This window comes from Meleagris gallopavo, chromosome 2, assembly GCF_000146605.3.
Source record: "Meleagris gallopavo isolate NT-WF06-2002-E0010 breed Aviagen turkey brand Nicholas breeding stock chromosome 2, Turkey_5.1, whole genome shotgun sequence".
In the NCBI taxonomy this organism is placed as follows: Eukaryota; Metazoa; Chordata; class Aves; order Galliformes; family Phasianidae; genus Meleagris; species Meleagris gallopavo.
In genome coordinates this window covers 13261880-13286421 of record NC_015012.2, presented here as the reverse complement: position 1 = coordinate 13286421, position 24542 = coordinate 13261880, and the positions used below count along the sequence as shown (strand labels likewise).

The 24542-nt window shown below is 35.7% G+C and overlaps 1 protein-coding gene across 6 annotated transcripts in view; it reads right to left on the bottom strand.

Annotated features, from left to right (window-relative positions):
• Nucleotides 1-6: 6 nt before the first annotated feature.
• Nucleotides 7-24542, bottom strand: part of TASP1 (taspase 1) — a 57364-nt gene continuing 32828 nt past the window's right edge. For 5 of the 6 annotated variants that reach the window (XM_019612617.1, XM_019612621.1, XM_019612619.1 and 2 more), the window contains 4 exons: nt 10596-10706; nt 3318-3428; nt 1107-1180; nt 7-79 (listed from right to left, as the gene is read on the bottom strand). In XM_019612617.1, the coding sequence (XP_019468162.1) occupies nt 17-79; nt 1107-1180; nt 3318-3428; nt 10596-10706 (359 nt within the window). In that variant the 3' untranslated portion in view covers nt 7-16. Of the gene's footprint in view, nt 80-250; nt 688-1106; nt 1181-3317; nt 3429-10595; nt 10707-24542 lie in introns of those variants that run through there. The other variant, XM_019612620.2, reaches the window with a different exon arrangement.

Genomic DNA, 24542 nt, shown 5'->3' with positions numbered 1-24542 from the left:
AAAAAAAAAAAAGAAATTACCTTTCACTCCTCAAGTCAGACATCTGTTCCCAATGCTCCAGCCAGCAGTTACACCATTTCTGGTGTGTAAAATTATGATGTCAATTTTTTGTACGTTTTTTTCTATTACTGTAATTATTATTTCACTCACATTCTCCATTAAAGCTATACCTCAAATGAAACACAGCAGCCCCTACACCCCCCAAAAAGCCAAACAAAAAACAGAGAAAGATTTGAGTTTTAGTCCCCTCCCCCTTTACTGACAATGACTAAACTTTCCTCCCTAGCAGTGACACAAGAAGTACCTATATCCGGAGAGAGCCAATAAAATCCAGGCCCTCAAATTATTCTCTCTGCCGTTACTTTAACATTATCAATGAGCCATCTTTTACACTGGCTCTTTCCCCACTCTTGTCACTTCCTTTAACTGGTTCTGATTGTCCACTCTCAGCCTTAAATAACTATCGCTGTACATTATAGATGACTATGGAAACGATTCTGTCTCCATTTGCAGCTTCCCCCATGATGATTCTCATTGTCCAAACACCTCTCTTACATATTCTAGTTGCTACATGGTAGTACCTGCCTTTTTTCTCCATTCAGTGCTGTATGCCAAAGAAGATGTGGCTTCTATCCTCCTTGGTTAATCTCTACTGTTTGATGTTTATGATTTTTCCAGTTTCAACAGCTAAACTCAGTTTCAATTCCCATTCAAGAAAGGAAAGAAGAAAAAAAGGGGGGGAAATTGTTATAGGAACTAGCTCAAAGCCTCTTTTTAGTATCCTCCCCCCATTTTCTTAGTGATTCAATTCCTGTATTTGGAGGATGACATGCCCACAAGAAAATGCTGTACTATCCAATAAGTATAACCGAATCAGATAGATAAAATTATTCAAATATAAACTGACATAATACATACACCATTTGTAATCACTGTAATTAAAAAAGGGAATCATAATGCTCCAACCATAGATACATTGAATTTCTTCCGCACCCATTACTTTTTCCTTCTCTTGAAGATAATTTTTTTAATATATTTCCTATATAGATTCTCCTTCACTTCTGCACTCATTCTTACTGTATTACAACCTATTCTTCAAGTCTTACCTTAGCTTTGCCATCCTGTGCAGACATGTATCCTACACACATGCTCTCTGTTGTATGGCTCCACAGAAATTCCACTACAATGAAAAATGCAAGGTGTCACAAAAAAGCTTACAAGCTGTAATTTAACAAGACAGAATCTTCCGAAACAAGACCAAGTCTGATCACCCTGACCTCTAGTACCAGCTGTATATAGCATCAACTGCATACTCGCTGCTCATTTAGAATACAATGTTGAAGACCAACAATTCTGTGTTTGTAGTGATAATGATTTAGAAACTAAACACTGGCAACATGTACTATTAATGCATGTTAATCCAGAAATTATTTTTCTGATCTTTGAAAGTGGCCTCATTTACCAGTCTTTTAAACAGCCCTTTACACCAATCTTTAATTCTCTGATTCCCTCTCTTGAGGGAAAATATTCTGTCTTCCTTAATAGGAACATGTTTTCTCACATCAAAGTCAAACATTAAATAGAAAATATTACTTTCACTTCCAAGTGTAAGAAATTAAAGGCTGATTTTATTTGTTCTTGTTTAATTAGGCTTGTATTGTCATTTTCTAAACTCCTTTTTAGATGTAGAATTTATGTGGTGGGATTCTTTCCACTAGATTAATAACGACATAATCATGTCATTCTTAAATTTGAAAACTGTAAATCAAACTTGCAACATTCTCTGCATGTTTAGCAACCCCATGTCCTGATTCAAGAGTCAGCATGAGACCATCTTGGCTTTCCAATAATTGAAAGACAATAGCAGAACTACTTAACAGTCTACTTTTTCAAAAAGACAAGTTGTTTAAGTAATAACTCCAAAAAATTTAACATACAAAATCTATTTCCTAATTCTTTTCCCATTCAAGATTTCAAAAGTCCCTTTGTTGTTAACCACCACACTATCCCAGCAGTATTAAGTGAAAAGTAAAGATTCATCTCACAAATCTGGGTTTTTGCAAAAGCCAAACAAATGTACCTGAAACTCTTATGGAAGTCGTGTTTATTAAACACAAAGTGCAAATCAAGGTTTGCAAGGCTGGATTGAGAATCATGAATGCTGTTTGCTGTATTGAGCAAGATTACATACTAGAGTAAATGACTGTGGTGTAGAGTTTCAGTGGGATAAAAGTAGGAATGAATTAAAACAGAGGTGTCTATCTAAAGAGTATCCTATCAATTAAAAAGAAATTACGTGGTTCAAGAATTACCAGATGAGATGCTAAGACAAGCCTAAGACAAACCCTAATACACAAAGTCAAATTAGGTGATCAAATTTGTCATATCAGATCCTAAAAGATACAATAGCTACCTCAAAGCTGTAATGGTTCTGACAGCTATTCAGGAAGCATATGAGGAAACAAGAGAAGAGGATTAAACTAAAGGAAAAACGTTTCATCCTGGTAGTGTACATAATTATATGTGTATTACCCAGGCTCACATGACCCAATACATAAACACACGGTACGGCTGGACATATATGCCCGCATTTGGGGAGCACCACAGGAAAGCATATGGTATGAGTGACATGCCAAAATAATCCATGGACTTTACTGCTTCTGGGTTATATTTCCACCTACCTGTGCTAGTAGTCTAACAGAGGACAGTTTCCTAGCTATTTCTCTACTAAGGAAAACTACCTGTTTCCTACAGTACACTTGTTCCACTGTAAAGCAGTGAGATGGATAAGTATCTTTTTTTTCAGGGACATACAGGGCTGAACGGCTCAGAGCTTTTTTAACCTATTTCTAGCTATAAAACTATTTTCCTTCTGAATTTTAAATCTATTCTCTGCATATTCATGTTCCATCCTGAAAAAAAAAAATTAGATCATTTAGATCATGTTTGACACTAAGCCACTGAGAAGCAATAAATGAGCATATGCATTACCCCTTGCTGAAAATAAGATTGTTTGCAGAGCATACCCTGACACCTCAAGCAACCATTATTTCTATGCCATGGTCTTAGAGGGATTCAATTATATTAACAGGTCAGACAGAGTGCTCTTTTCCATAATTTTCGAGGACAAACAAGGACAAAAAATTATTATTTCACTTTCTAAGGTTTTATAATCTCAAACAATTTGTATGCATTTTTATTCCTGTTAACAATTTTTATTCCTTTAAACAACAGCAAACATTCAACGAGTTTTCTTTTTAATCTTTTACCTTGATTTAGCATGAAAACTCAAGCAACAATGAGTAAGGAAATATTACCTAGTAAAGTTGGCTTCTCCTGTGATAATTCAGGTTCTGCTGAACACCTGCAAGACCGAAGAACTATCACACCTCCAAGTACACCATCTTCATTGGCAAGGAAAGGTGAACCTGGACAAAATTGTTATCAATAATTATTTGCAGTAGGATTAGTTTCTTTAATTAGTTAATTATTTAATCAGTTTATTTAATCTTATCACTAATGATTGAAAAGACTGTCAAGGCCAACCACTGCTTTTACAAAAGCAATTTTATTTTTTTTAATGAGTAACTTTCTACATAGGTTTAATGATTCACAAAAATCTAGTCTTGCATTACATAAATGGTAAAGATCTCATGGCAGTCTTGAAGGGAAAGCCTGAATATTCTTTATTTAATTCAAAACAGAATAGAAAACACCAGACTCATGCAAGAAAAAATATCTGAAACTTAAGTAGCGATTAGCTTTGCTCACCACTTTCTGAGCAGCTTTACACTCTCTCTTACCTGTAGATGGAAATAATGCAGAACTTTGAATTACAGAAAAATTATACGCCATGAACTTTTTCTGTTGCTGCTACATTTTTCTGCAGGCAATGCAAATCTGAACATCCCAAACTTGAAATCTAGATGTGAGCCCCCCTTCCAAACCTGACATCAGTGAAACTGTGTCAACGTTCTTTTTCTGGCAAGCCAATCTAATGTAGATCACAATTTTTCACCTTAGCACAGGCAGTTGAAGTGCAAACACTTTATATTTTCATGTAGGATTCAGAATAGTCAGAGGCATATTTAGCAGACCTAGAAACTTAAGTTCAACTGTTGAGCTATAGAAATCTTCCATTAATTCTAAAGAATATCTCCCAAACTTGCTCCATCTCTCTAGTTTCAGATGCATCCATCCTCTTTAGATTTTAATTCTCAGTGGTATTATTCATTTATTCATTTATTATCTTTAGAAATGTATTATTGACAGGAAATCGTACTCTGTGTACTGAAATCAAGGATACTGCATGTGAACCTTCAAGATCCCCACGCCTAGCAGACAAAGGCACAAACAAAGCTTCATGACTTTAAAGATACATCATGGAAACTGGCTACTCATCAACAACCAAAAGTTGTTTTCTAAGACTCCAAATATAGAGAGTACCAATGTGTATGGTTCATACATCACATTTTCATTGCCTTTTTTGGCATCATTCCAGACTCAAATTACAATACCTGAAATCAGATACTAACACTTAGGAATTCTGCTTTATAACATTTTTTAAATGGAATGTGAAAAGACACAATTCTTCAAAGTTAATGACTCATGGCACAATGTATCAGTGATCAAAAAGGGAAAAAAACTACACTGAATAAATAAAAATTGGAAGTAACATTTGTGTGCAAACCCATTTGTTCTTGGACCAAGGGAGTTATAATGACAAGAAATGGATTGTCAAACAGAAAAAAAAAATCATGTCTTAACTTCTATTTCTTTTTGTACTATAATTAAAATAAAGATGGCCACATGTGAAAAAAATCAAGCAAATTTGGGTTACTTTTATAATTTATTCATTTTTTCCCAATTTAAAGCACTCTGTACAGAGATACAATCCAACTGCTACAGACGATCTTTCTTACTGCTTTATAAATATTAGCAGAAATGTCTACTTTTTCAAGTGGCTTTTCTGTTGTTAATTTAAGACATAAAATATAAAAATATTCTATCAGAAGCTGGAAAAAGTTTTAAAGTTAGCTGAATCAAGTCTAAGTACTCTTTCTGGTTAGTAATATGAAATGAGATTCCTATAGTTTTAAATAGGAAAACAATGGCATGATTTATGCATGATTTAAAATGTCTTGAGCTGCAAAATTAACCAAGCACTTGCACTGTAGCCGAAATAGATCCTGGTCACATATTTCCAAAAAGCAAGTTTGTATTGTGCAGTCAGAACAAAGATGATGGGAAGCATTATCTCTCTCGTACAGGTGGAAACAAATTGCATGGCTGCTCCCTCACCCATTCCAAGTGCTTTCACCAGCAATTTCAGCCAAACCATCTCAGAGCAAAACAACAGCAACAAGTAAGGTGCCTCCAGTTCCTGCACTAGCTAAGTTGTGGCCCATCAATCTCTAAATAGTGACAGTAAAAACAGCTGCCTACAGTAATAGCATTACAGCGTTCTGCACAACAGTAAATTCAGAGAGAATGCTTCTCCTCCCTTAAAATCAAATCTAAGCCAAACCAAATACATCCGGAGTTGTACATTCTTTAAAACAGAATGTATTTTATTGTCCAGTTAAAGCAATTTTTTTAAAAAGAGGGATTCAAATATATTAATGAAAGATGTACATCCATTAGTAAGCTTCTGAAAATAATGGTAGAAATATAGTATTATACTTCACTTCTAAATACAACTAATGCAGTGTACACAGGAAGTAATTTGAGTATTCTCAAAACACTGTGAATTCAAACATTATGAACATATGTCATTAATTCACTTCTAAAAATGATTTTATTATGGCCAAGCCTTCAAGAAAAAGGAAGAGTAGGGCAGACTCTTGTAAAATAATAATAATATTAATAACAATGATGTTGATAATGGCATTTTTCTTATATATTTTTTAAAAAATCAAATTTCTTTTTAAATAGAAAGGTAAAAGCTGAAACTGAGCAACTTTCACGTATGTGAAAGCCATCACTGTTTCACATTAGAAGGGAAAAGTGATCTGACTTCCATGTTTCTACATCAGTTTTTCTCTCTGTACTCTTAAGAATGACAGATCTTGCTAGACAATTAAAAAAATCAGTGAAAACAAAATATGCCTGCTATTCAAAAATATTTTTAATTGCAATGATTGATCTCATAGCTTGCTAATCACAAAGCTACAAAAACATGGGCAGTACCGTTCAAGTGAAATTCACTGTTCCTTTTTCATTTATACTCGTGGAACACTGAAGAGTTTGGAAAGAAAAATCCAAAGCAAAACTAGTAGTAGGGCATTAGAAAATAATGCAAGCTCTGACTGGTCACACCTGAGAGCAGGGGTAGTAAAAACCAACCAAATAAAAAATATACTTTATACTCCTTGAATCACAAAATTATGTTTTGCAGAACATATCTGTCTCCTTCAAAGCTCAACTATTCTGTTATTACTGACACATGGAAAGCATTCTCAAGTTTTTAGTCATATATTTTGTATGTTATTAATCTGCAATAACGGTCTCTTAAAAACAAGCAAATATCTTCACAGTAGCTCCACGTTCACTGATTCCATCACGTTCTGGAAGAGCGACCACAGCTGAACACCAAGACCCAGTTTCAGCCTCAGAACTGGGCTGAAGCAATGCAAAGAAATTTTACAAATAAGCACCTTCCAAGCTGAAGAGCACTTAGTCCAAACCATATATATATTTTTTTAGGATACGATCAATATGTGCTAATCATTTCTGACCCTGTGCTACTTCCTGATTTGTAGCTACTAGACAGATGCAGTCTAGCACAGATCTGATATTTAAAAGTAAAACAAGTGTTTTCTTTACAGTTATCCAGCTGAAAGACTAACCAGTTGTTCATCAGATGTCTGCTATTCATAGTCTTCTATAGCAGAGAAACCATGACCAGCTTCCCTGTTTACATTAGCTTCAAAGTCCTCAGAACTTTACTCTGAACATTGAATGTGGAGTGGTGGAACCAATTAAGTGCTGTAGCATCCTCCAACTAAACAGTTCTGTATCTTCTTGTGCATCTTTCACAACATGAGTGAAATACAGATTTTCTTAGGTCCATATTTCACCTACATCACTGCACCTTGTCAGGTTTTGTACAAAAAAATCTTTAAAATGAAGCTGTTCACTTCTGCTATGTATCACACTATGTATCAAACTACCAAATAAACATTAGAGGAATACATGAGCACTAAATTAAGCCAGCTTTTAATTTAATGCAGTGTCATTTGTTAAATGTTCAAGCACAAGCTGTCTGAAACCACAGATTTTATATTTTATGGTAATAAGAATTTAAAACTTCAGTTTGAAATTCTTAAAGAAGCTGCAAGGGAAAGCATTCGTACTTTCAAACTTCACAAGCAAGATTTTAAGAAGTTAAATATATGGGGATACTGCTACCCAAAAAAAGCCCAATGCTCCTAATAAGGAGAAGCACAGGCAGGACCTAGACAAACCTGAGTGTAACACAAACATGTAGTGGTAGTTTTTTAGAGGGTTTTATTGCATAGATAATGCAATTGAGCTCTGCTTAATGCTGTCTGCCATCACACACAAACTTGTGAAATCTTAACCTTGCAGTGGATGAAATATGTTACATGAAACTTCAGGATCACTTCACTCTTTTCTCAAATCTCTTTCTCTGTATCACAGAGAGAAGGCATATTAATGCTTCCATAGCATGCTTCTGCTTTCAGGAGAACACTAGAAAGCTTAAAACGATGCAGCATCTCAGTATAAAGCAATAGCAACACTGTAACAACAGTCGCTGGCACTCCAGCAACAGTTTAAGCACAAAGGTTTTTCAGCCTGTCAGCTAAAACTCATAATTGGGAAATCTATGCTCTGTGATTCCTAACTGCCCAAGCTCCTTCTCCTAAGGGAGGTGTTTGGTACAAGACTTCTAAAAGAGGAAGCTTTAGTGTCATCATGGTGTTATAACCTTCCTGTAGACACTGTTTATCTGAGAACTGAAGTGCTGCTTATAAGTACAAGAATAGATTAGGACTTTTCTGCTAAAGGAAGAACAAATACCAGCCATGTATATTAGCTCATTACTTTCCAAAACCTTATAAGAAACTTTAAAGCAGAATTCAAAACGCTGCCATTGCTAAAAGCCTAGATTTCCCGCCAGTGAGATGACACAAACATTTACTCTAAGTCTACATTCCACAAACTTGGCCATATTTGAAAGGAATGATGAGTAACAAAACAAAATCCTCTGTTCTTCTGTATGGAGGATATTTCTGTTTACAGAGCACCATTCTTCAACGGCTTTAGAATTCTCCTACAGAAGACATCAAGTCCACTCAACTTAGAAGCAGTTGAAATTTAATTTCTCCCACCTCTGTTCTAACCATCAATTGAGCATCATTCACAGCAAGTTGGCTCTGAGAAAGGATGAGACAAGCACATCTGCCATTAATTTGTTCATCACCTGCTGTTTAAACAGCACGTACTGTTTAAGCCAGGCATTCCCTATCTGGAAGGATTTCCAGGACTCTGTGGAGATTTGAAGAGTTCTGTAAACAGGAAGCACCAACCTGATGACAACTGCCAAAATCAGCTGTTCCTCCCTCCAATACAAGTAACACACATTCTAACTTCTGACAAAACATTCCAGCTCTGCTTTGTTAGAGCTATTAATTTTTTTTGGCCTTGGTCCATCATAATTCTGGTTAAATCTTGACATTGCCACAAAATAGGGCTTTAGAAAAGACTATCAAGGAAAGAATCCATGCCATTAGCAAGCAGGCTAGTACATTGTTTCACCTCATTTTATTGTTTAGGAATGGTAGGTAATTCTGAATCATGCCACACAACTTGAGGTAAGAAATAATACATCAACATCTATGGAAATTGAAAAAAAAAAAACAACAAAAAACAACAAAACCTATTTACTACCCAATGTTTGATGTGCTATGCATTTTTTCAGCTCTTGCTGAAAATGCTTATATTACCATGATGTGACTTTGCATTACATTTTCAAAATTGCAAAATCCCTCAAAATTGCCCAATCTGCTACAAATGTGCAATGGATTTTGAAGTCTTCTTAATCAGTCTTCATTCACAGGACAGCTGAGGACAAACTAGAATTCTTTTGTCTAATCAAAACACAGGATTCAAGCATTTTACCTATACAAGAAGGTGGCTGAATCCCTTTTTTCCACTTCAATGCTGCCCTGAAATACCACTGAGAAAAAGGTAATACACATCCCTACCGATGGATAACAAAAACCTGCAATGATAAGTTTTGAAAATAGAAATAAGACTCATAGCAAATTAGCAAGAAATTTACAAAGAGGAATTATAAAACATTTTTCCTCAAGCTTGTCTACCACTTAAAGCACGAATTTGATCCTGCTTCTCCTATTTGTCACTTCCCACAACTTTTTGTTTTGTTGTTTTAAATCTGTTTCCTGAGGCAATATGATATTGCACTGTTAGCCCAGTATCTCTGTCTGTCCAGCTCCTCTTTCTCTGCAATTGATAGTTTCAGGTACAGCAAAAAGCTAAGCAACATTCAATGTGTTCTTAAGTCCAATACAAATATTTTCATCAAAGAAAATAATTCATATATCACATAATAGTCAGTTCACATTTAAAACGAAAACATGTGCTAAGCAAACTGATGCAAAATATATTCAAAATACATTCAAAAGGGGAAAAAAAAAAAAAGACTCAAAGTGACTTGAAAAAAGATCCTCAACTAAACAGTTCCTGAACTTCTCCATCTTTTATCAGCCAGTTTCTATGGAGTGCTATTAAGAAATATTTTATTAGTAACGGTTATTAGTGCTCACACGTCTGTGTTTGTTGCAACAGCACAGCAAGTTTAGAGAGTATGGAGACCGAAAACCTGGTTCTCTTGAAGGCAGGTCACACGCATATAATACCTGCAGAGTCCTGTCACTAATTGGTAACACAATCAGGTCTCATTTCTGAAGACCTCTTAGTCATAAATTCCTGATATTCTGCACTGGAATAAGTGATCAAATTAAGAAGTTAGATTTTTGCTACTTCAATTTTAATATATTTGGAAAAATACTAAAATTCTGCATTTTCACAGTATCTAAAAATGACTGCACTACAGCAGCAGACTGTTAAGCACAGCCTTCTAGTGTGAAGATAGCTCTTTCTCTAAGAGTCAAACATAACTCTGTCAGAATGAAAATTATGAAGTCACTCTATTCAATTAGAACCTGCAGGGGTTTTGAGGTCTATATTTAAAAGGGTTAATGTGATGAACAATTTTTATTAATGCTGTTGAACCACCTCTGAAGCATGCAATTGCACACCACAGCCAATGATTCAGACAGGAAATTCTTTTCTCAAACCTCTCCGGTTGTTCTCTGACTCACATATCAATTGAAAAACTTCCAAGGGCTTTCCTTTACGTTTCTTAAAATATTCCTCCGTACTTTGATTTAACATTGTTTAGACGTAACGCAGTGCTAAATCTGAAACAAACCACATGAAGTTTTAAGAGAAATCACAAAAATAAGCTTGCTACCTTTATTTAATAGGATTAATTGCATTTTGAGCAACGTTGTGAAATGCTTAGGCAATTAGTACCAGCTACTTACCAATAAACTTGTTTTGCATAGTCTCTAGGAGAGCTTGGTGGGCATCTTCTGTTTGCAAAGCACAAGAACATTCTCTGGCCAGTATGGTTCGGACAAGGTGCTCTCCACAACCTAGGGAAATATAAAGTCAAGGAATAGTCAAAATATAGGTCGTACTATGAAAATATCGTTCTTATACAACATCACAAGCAAAAAAAAATAAAAGATGCATATGACAGGTATCTGCAATTTTTTTTTTTTAAAAGTAGAGTGATACTGAGTCATCAGAAAGTTCAATTACACCAGCAGTTTCCCCAGCAGTTTTCCTCAAATTTCTACTGCACAAAGACACAAACCAAAAAAGGTTAAATTCACAGAGAAGAAACAATAAAACTGCCTCTGGTTTGTCATCTTCATCCGGATCCTGCAATTCTCTGTCAATCCACTTACTAGTTACTATCACAGGAATGATTCTTGGGTGCATTCTATTGTACGCAATAAACATTTTTAAAGGATTAATCTTATAAAAATGACATCTTTAAATCAAGAACATCTTTAGTGAATGCCACAATAACTCCTTTGCGTGATCCAGTCCATCCAATTCAGTCTTCTGTCAGCAAAGGAATAAGTGAACTTATATTCAGCTATGTTATTTTGTCAGTGTGTCTCCTGATTTGACTATCAGTAAAAATTCATACCATTTTCAAAGGCTTATCTTAAAGGAACTGAAAAATGAAACTTGCCCATGAGGAAAACTACTCAGTCATTAGTGCTACTATGTAGGAGCACTTTCACATCTGCTGTTTTTCTGCCATGCTATTTTCCATTCCAGCAACACTCTTCGGAACAGAGAGCTGCTGTCAATGCACAATTGGTATAGTGAATGTTTACTGGATAAAAGTCTTCCTGGATATGAAAACACATTGGTGATACCTTCAAGACACAGACAGAAGTCATTCTACTGCTGTGCTTCCCACTCACAGCAGTTTCCTCAGTGGTGAGAAAGTAGATGAAGCAGCTAGTGCCAAGTGCCAGTTAAAATCAAACAATCCAGTGAGGAAAAAACTAACTGCTGTGATTGTGACAATGATCTTAGTAAACTATAATGAGGTGACTGCAGTTTGATCAGACGTGCAACATCAAAGTGTATTAGGACCGAAAGCCAGTTAGGTAGCAGAACACGTGAAGCAGAATACGTAGAAGTCAAATACAGTCAATTCCCAATTATCCCTATATGTTTCTAGCCAATTTCTCAGTAACCACATAGATGCAAGCAGAATGCTGTCTTCATTAAAAAAAAAACAAAAAAAACAACAGCTCTAATCCAGTTGGTCTTATTAGGTCACGTATAGAGCTACACAGATGCACCTACACAGTTTCCAGAGACAATCTATGGCTGGAAGTCACCTTCTTTCTTTCATGTAGCACAGAGTCAGAGCTGGTGAGGCACTGGACCTAGGCTGGCTCCAGACAAAAGCAGCTCAGTCTCCATGGGTACCTTTCACTTTACTGGAAGCATGAACAAGTCCCGCACAGAGGAAACTGAGCGAGTCTGGATGAAGCCAGCCTATATCTGGCACAAAGAAAGAACAAATAAATCCAATCCAAGCTGCCTATTCTGCAGCCAGCTGCGTGCCTCATCTCTGTGCTTCCCAATGTTCTGAGTGTGGAGTACTGATGGCTTTGGACACACCACTGCACAAACACGCATAGGCAGGTTTAGCACAGACTCTAGGAGCTCCCACTGACTTCTTGTTCTTGCCACTGCTTCTATGACCCAGTTAACACAGCAATCTTCTCTAGGAATCTTTCTGGTAACTTGGCACTTAATTACAACCTTCCCTTAAAGGGCAGAAGGAGTTCCTCAAAACTGCTAAAATATCAAGAAAGAAAATGACAAAAAGATTCCTTCACCCCCTCCCCCCCCACACACTTCCAAGATCGAAAAAAAAAGAACAACAAAGGCCCTTCTGGAGCTTTATGAATGCATTAGAAGTCAGTGAATAAGCACAGAGATCAGGCTGCAGAAAAATACTGGCTACACATCCCAAGATCTTGTATCTTCCATCATCAAATTCCCACCTTAGACTTCAATTATGCACTCCTTCAAATGGGCAGTGTCTCCTGGTCAACAGAATTAAATTACATTGAACTGTTTGAAGTGGGGTACTCTGGCATTGAATCTACATAAAACTGGCACTACAGAAAGACCAAAAATTCTTTGTATAGCAAACAGATTAAGTATAAGGCAGTTATAAATTTAGAAGAAAATGAAAGAGCTAAACTACTATAGCAATTACACAGCAAAGGCACACAATTCTTGAGAGCACAAGAGGAAAACATTTTCACAGAGACTGCCAAACTATCTAGTTATTGAGAAACGTGTTCTGGTGAGGATATTATCTTCAAGAGGATCACACAATAGTGTCTTCAACACCACTTAATGGAGGGTCTGCCAGTTCATTGCCCCTGGTAAACTTTTGTCCACAATACAACTGAGAGTTATCTCATATTTATTCAAGGCAAGTTAATGCATCAAGAACTTCAAAAGCTGTTGGATGCATTTTGCCTGTAGATGACAATGCTTTTTTTTTTTTTAATGAATAAAACATATCATTATGAAGCTTAGTTGTAAAGAAAGAAGCTAAATAAGGATATATTCCAGTAAAAAAGCTAGCAAGTTGACTTTTTCTCAAACAACATTTGTTAACATCTTTACAGATAAGATTTACACCCAACGAGGTAAGAAGCATGGGGCTTGGAGTTGAATCAACCAAATGAGAAACAAAAATAAGAGCAAGCTTACGCATCTCTAAGTAGTAATAAAAACAGATGTTACCACTTCAGAATTTAACTAATTCCTAAATCGGCATCAAAAAGACAATGGGTAGTTTTTAGCATGATGTATTATCTTATTTTACCCCAAGAGAATGACTTTATTGAAGAGTTCCCAAAACATCGAGTCAGCTACAAAAAAAAATTAAAGAGATGGAAAACTTAATATGGACTAAGCACAGCTGCAGCCCACTGATGTGATCCAGGATGAACCACAAGGAAAGCAGCCTTGCAATTCTACTAACACATCACACATCTCTACATCCCCACAGACAAAATGATTTTTTTGTTGTTGTATTTATGTCAACCTACAAGGCAGTAAACTTACAGACTGCTGCTGGCAATGCAAGTAAAAATCTTCCAGCACACCACATGCCAGCAATCTGCAGGGAGAGATAACTAATGAAAACAATATCCCCAACTCCAATTTTTGAAAGGAAAAATTTTTTCCTTCAGTTTTTAAAGTAGGAACATCTATTTTTGAACAAGAGAAGGAAATAAGTAGTGTTTCACATACTTAGAACAGATAAAGGTTAGGAAAAATAATTATCATAATTATCATGATAGAATTGCACTTCCTCTTATCTCAAGTTAGAACCAAATGCCTCAGTGTGAACTGTCTACAAGTTCAGCAGACCAGGACGTCTCTGTTGTCTTAAACTGGGAAAATATTGCAGATTACACTACGGCTAAACACAAAATGAATGCATAAGGAATTACAGCAGTCCAAACCTGATTTATAACATACAATACAAATTGTGCATTCACATTTATAACATCATTCACTTGTAACCTAACCAGCACTCGTATGAGCCAATTGAAAAAGGCTTATATTAGCTTGAACCAAGCCAGCAACAGACAGAGCTACTTCAATACATTCCCAAATCATGCACATATGCTAATGAAAATGCAAATCTGCTTCATTTGTTTAAATATCTCACATTATGCAACCTTTATGTGTCTTACTACACTCCAGAGTTTTTCACAAAATTAAACTGAAATAAAATCAACAGGGATTCTCTAAGAACTTTCAATTCTGCACTGAAGTTCAACTACGCTTGTTTTAGTAACTTCCCTGTAAACAGAGACTAAATCATTTTATTATCCCTTCCCAGTCAGGATGAGGACTTCTTTGGTAACCTAAGGCTCATTGTATCTTAGAGGCAAACAATTTGTAGGACAGACTAAAGTTTCTGTAAGACTTCACACAGCAGTGAGTCAAATGGAGATGACTATCTGGAAAAATGTACTGAGTTACCCTAGTGCTTCTCAAAGAAAATCTGTTTCATGTAGTAATCAAACTACTTTCCTAACACAGTAATATTGTTCAAACACCATGATGCCTTCTGTTGTCCATGTTTGCATCTGCAAGTTGTTATTCTTCAGGATTACTCTAGGCAAAATGTGCAAAATTCTGTTTGCATAAATGAATAAATAAATCAAAAGACAGATAAAGAATAGTGTTTTAATGCAAGTTCCTAGCTTCTTGGGTTAAGAGGAAATGAATTTAAAAAACAGATCTCTAAAGGCTCCAAAGTCATGTCAGGAACAGTCTACTCTGATATAGAAATCAAAGAGGAACAGTATACAACAGGTGTAACACTTATTTCACACTTAAACCAAAAGATTTAAAAACTCAAAGAAACAAACAAACCACATCCAACCCTGCTTCATTAAGTTATACCTCACACTTAGAATTTCTAACCCCGTCTGAAAACTGCTTTAGCCCTGGACATGATACAAAAAGCAACAGAACTGATTTTCAGAGACAGACCATCTTGGATCGCGTCGTAGAACAGCTTCTGATGTAGTGTTTCTTTCAAACTGTAAAGCTGACCAGACATTAAATATTACTTCCCTTTTCTGTGTGTATTGAAATCTGTCATCTCTGAGAACACCACTTTTCCTACTTAGGCATTCCTCACTGATTCATACAAGATCCCCAGAAGAACAATCAGAGAATCTATAGCCTCCTTTTTTTCTCCAGTCTCTCTTTCTTCTATTAACTTACTATAATTTAGCATTTGTGTATGTATCAGTAGTTCTCTCAAGTTACTATCTCAGTAATGTATTGTATCTTAGAGGCAAACATAGCCAAAAATAGCACAGAAAAACACAAAGCTCCCAACGAGCCTAGAGCACAGCAAGATGGTCCTTCCTGCACTCCATAGCCCATGAAGCAGATGTTGCTGATTAGTGAATCACAGATCAAGCAAACCAGAAGTACCTGTTATATTGTACTGTGCTGTGCAACAAGTGAGATACATGCTGTTTTACAGAAAAATAAAAGATGGGAACCAATCATGGAAGCCTGTTACTACATTGATAAATGACAACAATTTTTCCACTCCATTCATAATTCCAATAGCAGGCAATTCTCTATACAGCATGTTTTCGGTACTCAATGTCGATACATACACAAGACAAGAAATATTTCAGAGTTACATACTTTAGCAGGTATTAAGGTGAATTATTAACCCATTTAAAGATCTACGTTTTTTCAGTATACTTTACGAAGTTACATAAAAGAATATACTTCGAATCACATTTTTAGTGCTTCACCAGTGATACATCAGATCATACTAGCAATGAACAAAGCTTAGCAAAGTCAAGTTTTATGAGTATAAGAATTACGTGGTAGAACCAAGCTAAGTTTTTTTGCACTTCAAGTGCTACTTGAAGCACTTGCTTTAAGCCTCTTTGAAAGTTTCATTCTATTTAGCTTATCAATAAACTAACCCAATGCATTTCAATAGCATACCCCTGGATAGGTACATACTGCAGGACAGTAGCTGTGGAGATAATCCAGATGTTTGTGAAAGCATCAGTCACTGAACTGAGAAAACAGACAAGTCAGTAATACAAAAGGTTGCGCTTAAAAGTTTGTACTTTTCCTTCCTAATTGATACTTAGTAGTTAGCTGTAGTAAACCACTAGTTAGCCTACACAACTTTCACAGTCAAACTAGTGATTTTCAAGGTTGTTAACATCATTGATTTTCAGCTGTTAATTTGATACTATTTTACACGAAATAATATATTGAAGAAAAGATTAGAAATCTGAGCTATAATATTCAAATTAGCACAGCTAACCTTTAGTACCAAACACTAACACTCTACCTAACTCGGAGGTTATAAAAATGTTAACTTGCTGTAGAGTTTAGTTCTTAATTTCAGCATCATGTAAGAAATGATGGATTAAATTACTGCTTTTCCCTCAACACAGTGACTTCTCAAGTGGATTTTTAATGCTTAAAACAACCACAACAAGAGGGGAAAGAACCCAGCACAATATAAGGCGAACATCCCATACAATGTGTGCTCTGCATCTTATAATGTCCTACCAATGGAACCAAGATGGCAATCGAAAGGAAGGCCTTCTGCGAAGCCAGGGCCTCCAAGCAGCGTGTCAGAAAGAAATTGTTTTTTTGCTTCTTTTGATGGGAGATGCTTTCAAGTCAGGAAATTAGAAACAGGTGTGCCAGAGGGCACACACACATCCATGCACCACACTGAAAAACATGTGTTTTCAATTTTCAGACATGAAAGAGACTCCTGTTGAATGGAAGGAGAAATGAAAATCTAGCTTTCTTTCTGCAAGCCATAAGCAGAGAGCTTATGGAGCTTTGACAAGCTGCCTGAGCCCATCTAGCTATTGAAATGTACAGTACCTCAACACAAAGTGCTGGAGCTTGTTTTAAAGGAGTACAAAATGGAAACTTGCATTAGTCACATTCGAGAATGGAAAAATTAATCTAGTACACTCCACTGCCAAAAAATGACTTCTCTTTTCAGAAGCTAAAGATAGAAATTACAGGTTATTTGTGTTTCAGTATTTCATGTAGCAGAGTCTGAACCTGGCCCTTTCAAGTTGTTTCAGTTCATATGTTATTATTTCAAGTAGTGCCTAGAAAACAAATACCAATTTACAAGTTACCAATTACTGTTTCTGCTTTATTTCCTGAAGTAGCTTCTTATGCCTAATAGAAACACAGCGAAACCTGTATTACAGTAAGCTCTTGTTGCTACTACTAGGATCCCTAGGAAGAGATGACAAAAATCTTACAAGACAATGATGTTAAAAACTGAAATACAGTAAAATATTTGGCTTGGAAGTTACCGATAGCAGTAAATTACCTATTAAAATAGAAATTTAAGAACATTTCAGATTTTGAAATCTAATTCTGAAAAGACAGAGAATGCTATGGTCTAGCATAATACACTGCAGTACTCAATTGAAACAGCATAATTGTTAGCTTACTGTACTCCTGTCAGCTGCTTTAATCTTGCCTTCATACTAGTTGGGGGAAAATTTTTACTTACTGACCTGCTGCCAGGAAGAACACCTGCAAGCAAAGTTCTGTACAATTCCAAATGCATTGATCCTGGAGGGATCAATGGATCACATTCTTGTTGTAGCCAAAAAATTCTTGGATGATTTAACTTCCAAACTAACAAATAGCTACTAAGTACATGCAAATTGAAATTTTCCAAAAGGCTGCAACTTCTATAAAATGGGGTTGGTTTCAAAGACAACAAAACACAAGTCTAGCATCAGGAAAAACTTCATCTGAAGTATCTTCTCTAAGGAGCTCTATCCTTTATAAGGAGCTCTATTCCTTCTACATCTTTGACTCTTTTCTATGAGCAAAAAAGCTAAAATCATTCTGTAAAACAAGTAATCTTATTCTACAATTTTACAGTCAGTTTTAAAAAAAAAAAGATAAATGCCAATGTATGAATCCATCACTTACAAAAACTAGAAAATGCCAGATAACATCAGCTATGGAAAGCCTGCTAGTGTCAGCTGAAGTAGCATTTCAGATGCATCTCTAAGAGAAAACAGAATGAAGAGTAACTGTTGTTCCTCCAAAAAGAATGTACATTTTACATTTTTATCTTTAATGTATTTCGAAAGATTACTTTTAGTTAAACAGAAAAGTCATAAATGATCCACATGCTACAGAACTAACACCTCCAAAAGGCATCTGGACATAAAGCCTGAACTCTTGACAGAAGTATTCACTTCAGAAGTAAATACTGATCTGTCTGGAGACAGATCTTTCCTCCTTTACTGTCTGCTTCATTGCCACAATGATGTAATTTTTCTCCATATGAAGCTGATTCATCTGTGATGCATTACATTATCTATTATTCCCCAAACTTCACAGGATCAAACTCATCCTGATGAGAGACAATACATACTTTTGCAAAGAGATGAGCTGTATTGTAACGTAGCTTAAACAATCCACACAGGATACAAGATTTGCTTGTGAAATTACTCTGGACCTGTGGGCTCAGAAAGGACCAGGTCAAGCTGACAAACTCAACCACAGCAGTCACCACTGCCATCAATGCATAGCTCTACATTTGTGTCAATCTACTTAGATTAAAGCTTCCTTGAGAAACATTTCCTCTTCACATCAGCAGATAATGTGATTCCTGCTGAAATGAGTTTTCAAGTAGGTTGAAGTCAATGGTTTGGTGCCTTCCAGAAGAAGGGAGGGAAACGTTGGCTGTGGCATAGCTTGAGCACCAATTTAACAAACGCAACCCATCTCTTCACAGGTGGCATTTCATACTCCACAATCCCTACTCTGCTTTGTCAACAATATCATTCACGAAGTACACAATGGACTGGAAAGAAGAACAGAACTGAACAGTAGTAAAAGTCTTAGAAGGAATATGCAGGAAGAGGAAGTGTGAATATGTTTCTTTCCATATTGATTATAATTTTAAAAAGGAGGGAAAGTGAGCAGCACTAACTTATATGCATGAAGTTTGAAAAGCCACATTTGATGGACTTTTATGTCAAGTAAATTCAAATTATCCAAGAGTAATTTTACGGTCTGACAGAAAATAAAGCTATACTTCAAGCTTTAGGAAGGAGGATTAGTTTGTGAATTCATTATATAGCCACATGGTTGTTAGTGCTGGCAAAGGAACACAACAATGTGTGAAACTCAACTCATTGTGAAACAACTCTCCTCAACTCTCATTTTATCAATGTGTACAAATATCTGATGGGAGCAAATGAAGATTAGTGAGTCAGACTCTTCTCAGGGGAACCCACTGGCAGAACAAGAGGCAATGGGCAAAATTACGAGACACAAAATTCAACCTGAACACAAGAGAACCCTTTATTATAATAGAGCAGTCACTACAGAGAAGTTGTGCAATCTCCATCTGTGGAGATAATTTCAAATGGTTCCTTCCAACATAAGCAATCCTATGATTTTTTACAAGATAAAATGTGCTGTTTTTCACTTCACCGAATGATGCATCAAAAGAAAAGTCCAAGTCCATCCAAAACATCTCTGGAAGTATTCTAATGTATTTATGAGAAAAGAGGATTTTGACTTCACAGCTTAATAGTCAGTTCTTTAGGATCTTTGTGAATTCACTAGCACAAAAAATTGGTAAGTCAGTCTATTTATTTACACAAAACACATATTGTCTGCATAAATATTCCTAAAACATTGCCATCATCTGAATTCTACTGAAAGTCAGAAACTTTTCATCTTTCTGCCACATAATTTTTGTATTTCCTAAATAATGTGAGACCTGCCTACCTTCAGGAATGCACTATTAAAAGGCTTGCTAGTTTCAGATTGCTATGCATATCTACACAAAGCACAGAAGTTATGCATGAAGAAAGGGTCCTGCTGCTAGTAAGATGTTAAAAAGGAATGCAACACGTAATTCTCAGTCTGTTCATTTCCACTCAAGAATTCCACTTACAGTTTTGTTTTCAAAGCCCCATTAGCTGTTACTGTAGATTTTCTATCTAAGGCTCTGTATATTCAAAAAAAGAATTATTACTTTTCAACTTATCTCCCAGGAAAAACATAACCTGCCTCTTTTTGGCACAGTTAGTAGAGCAATATTCACAATCACCATGGATGTCCCAGCTGGGGAGGAGATTCAATGTCACACTTGATATTATTTCGAATGCAAAAATATACACATTTTTTCATGAACATAATACAAATCAAAGACATAGGAAATGCTTTCTTAAAGTACAGCCAAAAGACAGACTATTGTTTCTCCTGTGGTTAGGTTCTGTTCACAAATATTTTCCTGCCAAATAATACCCATCTTCCTGTGTTTACATTCATATAGCAACAAAAGACATTTACTAAAGAGATCCAAGTGGCCCTTAGAGCATGCTTTTGTTGAGTTGGTTGTTTTTTGGTTTTTTTTTTGTTGTTTTTTTGCATGTGTGCATGAAAGGGAAGGCTGTATAGTGTGTATGAGTGAACAAATGAACATGAGTATGTATGTGCATGCATGCACACAAACAAGTATGAACTTTTAAATCAAAAGATTTGTTTTCTAGTATGTTAATCCATTAACCATTTTTCCCCTTACTTATGTTTATGCTAAACAAAAGCCAGTGGTAACATCTTTCTCATTCAACAAGCCTTCACTCAATCTCTACCATCATTCTTGCATTAATTACATTGTTAGTTAAGGATGTACAGGTATCTTACCTGTGTCTGTAACAACTTTCTCTGCATTTCGTGATTTTTAATACTAGTTTTTATATACTTACAGCATTCCTGTAGTGTTTATCCTTAAGTTGCCAGAAGTCTCTCTACCACATTTCTTACAGGAAAAAAATATATAATTCAAAGTTTGTGTTTTAAAATGTCTACCAAAAACTATGCAAAATCAGAAAGATTTTTACTTGCTTACACAGGAACTGACTTTCAGACTAACAGTTACAAAACAGACCTTGAATTCGGTGCCCTTTCCACTCAAAATCATTCCTGAATCCCAATGTCTCTCCATTTCTGTCTTCATCTTTTGATTTCATTGTTCCACCCCCTGTTAAACTATATCCATAAAATATGAGTTTTACAATATCCTGCACATTATAAACCATGAAGTATCTTTTGAAAAGCCAAAAAAAATACAGTCAAAAGACAGTGTGGCTAAACAAAAAGGCCAAGAGACTGTTAGAGGTAAGAAAATACTGTTCAAAAAGTTGAAGTCATGCCCAGACAAGTTCAGAACCACCAACTTTGGCATATTCAATAAAAAAAATCATGAGAAAAATGGCCAAAATATTTGAGAAAAAAACTTGCTAAAGGCATAACAACTAATGCTAAATCCTTTCTGAACATGTCAAAAGAAGGAAGTCTGCCAGCATCCAGAGGGCCAACAGACGATCAAGATGTAAAAGCATATCTTCAAATAATGCATGACCATTAAAAAAAGGTACATGAATTTAGAAGTACATTTAATGAAGTACGTTTATGGAAACCCTTTTTTCTCCTTTTATGAGGAAGGCAGTGAAAGATATGCCTCAAACTGAAGCTTCAAGAGAAGGATTTTACATCAAAATTCATAAAGCTTCAAGTACAAAAACAACTGAATTATTAACTGTGGCATTCGTACTAACACTTTTTCCAAGAAAGCTTCTACAGAGGTCAGTCATCACAGTAAAAAAAGAAAAAAGAAAAAAAACACATTCCCAACAAAGATTAAATAACTGAGCTTCTAAACAGAAATAAAAATAAGACATCTTTAGAAAGTTGTTTTGACCTATTAAAATGAAGGACATCTCAGCTCATAAAGTCCCAGTGTCACAAATCACTAGAAGGCTGGATAACACAGTGGAGGTGTCGGTTCCATTCCAGTACTTTTCCCAGCAGACCTGCAATCATCCTCTACTTGAAACAGCACAGCAAGCCATCTGGAGCTCCAGTTTGGCCCAGTGTGTCCATTCCTGTGCTTCTGCCAATTCTGAGTGGATTTCAACTTCCAAGAGTTTCTATTCTGTACATTTTGAATTACTATCCCAGACTTCTTTTCCCCACACCAGAGGCTTTCCCCAACCTGTTCAATCTTCTTCTTATTGCAGCCTCTAAAACCCAAAGACATGAGCACTTTCATAAGCATGAGCCCAAAATAGTTAGGCTTAAAATAAATGCTGGCCCTTAAAAATTCCTTGCAGAAAACTAACGCCAAAAAAAAAAACCCTTTTTCTGTATACACAGACTGATTCAACAAACTCTCTTAAATTTTTCTCTGTAGCTTGTTAAAAACTCTAAAACACCACAGATGTGCAATGTGCAATTTCACAAAGAATCTTTACAGAAGGTTTGAAACATTGGGCTTAGAATATATTAGCACTTGATAATTTAGAGTATCCTATTGACAAAACTTCAAAACAAAGCAGAATTTAAACCTTCATTCAAGATTTCTTTTAAATATGATTTCATGAATTTTGCTAAGCATCTAACAGGAAATAGTAAAAGCCTATATCTACACTACTCAATATATCAAATACAATAACAAAAATCTAATTTATTTTTCATACAGAAGAAAAATGTCCCTGTAGAAAATGCTAGCAGAAACTTCTGCCAAATTTACAAATTTTAAAGACAAGTTAAAAGGAAAAGATGTGCAAAGTTATGACATACTGTAAATTTAGAAACAATATCCAGAGATAGAAGAGATAGAAATGCAGGTGGATAGGACTGAAATAAAATAGTTCATATAATCTGTGCTTAGGATAACAACAAAATCAGCCCAAGAGGAGACAGAGCAGATAAATGAGGAAACAGATTTATGTAAGCAGTGGCAAGGGCATGGCTTCGTGTGGCAGCAGACTTCTGGCAGGAACATCATTTATTAAAAGCTCAGAGCCTTGAAACGTTTCTTCTCTTACCAGTTTAGATGCACCACTGACCTAGCTGATGACTCAACAGCCAATCTTAGTATTCTCTTGAAAAAAAGAAGAGTGACGTTCCACATAGTAGCCTGCTACCCAGCCCACTCACCACCTTGAGAAAACTTCTGTATGTGCACTACATCAGAACTAGTGCTGACATACATTTAAAAAAAAAAAGCTAGTCTAAAGATTTATTTATTAAAGAGCACAGCACTCGGAATCCAATATGAACCTGCCTTCCTTAAATCAGGCATTTGAATCCAGTTTAATAACTAATAAAAATAAGTCAATAAATTGCATCCTAAATGATTACATAGTGACCAAAACCAGTCTCAAAGCAAAACATCATTTTCTCTATAACTATGTATTAATCTACCCAGAACTTCTAAAAGTCTATGATTTCACCCACACAATGGGAAAATAGATAAAATTGCCTACCTCTGAACTGCTTTAAAGAGAACAGTACGTGGCAGAACACATTCTACAATAATTTCATTTTTAGCTTCCAGTAGTGACTTGCACTTATCAGAATTCTTGCTCATATGTGACATAGAGATTAACTAACTTCTTGGAAATAATATCAGTTCTAAGCGAATCATCTACTTTCACACTTGGTGTTAACATACACTGTAAAGCTTTGGAAGGGAAAATTATTTGCAAATAAGGTTTTGTTTTTTTCTTTATTTAACAATGTTATGGACTTGAATAATGAGAAGAAGCATGTCTGTATGTGAAAAGGTATACCAAACTCGGTAAGTAAACCCCATAGAATTAAATATGTGCAGTCCCATGCATGATGCCACTGCATTTTCAAATAAAGCACCATAATAAAATAAAACAAGTTGTCTTGACCCATGTTGTCTCAAAATTTCACTTCTAAACTTGTCCTTTACAATGTTCAAAAGGAAATCTCAAGATCTGCAATGAACAAAACATACTGCTGCGGCAGAGGTAGATACTGGACAGTTCTATCAACTGTGATCACTACTACAAATACAATCTAGTCTGTTTTAGGTATATGAAGTGACAGCATTTATCCTCTCTTAGGAAGCACTGGCAATTTAGAGCCTTCAAAATCTTGTTGAGTTTAGGCAGCACCTTTTCTTTTCTAAAACTTTCATGCAAAAATGAAGCATGTTAATGTATTTTCTTACTTAGCCTTGGCAATTTCACCTTTTGAATATTTGCAAACATTTATGCCTCCATTCCCACTTCCTGTTGTGGTCCAACCAAGTTGTACATTTCACTCTTTCAATCTTTCCTATAGTTTAATTTTTCTATTTCTCCACCCCTTAATTAGCTTCATGGTTCATACTGTCAGATGCTTAGGCATCAATATACTTTATAACAGCAGTAACATAAATTACAAAATAAAACATTATGAGCTTCTGAAAATGGAAAAAAGAATGGTAATGATTACAGAAGAGTTCTCACTTCCTGTAAACATTTCTA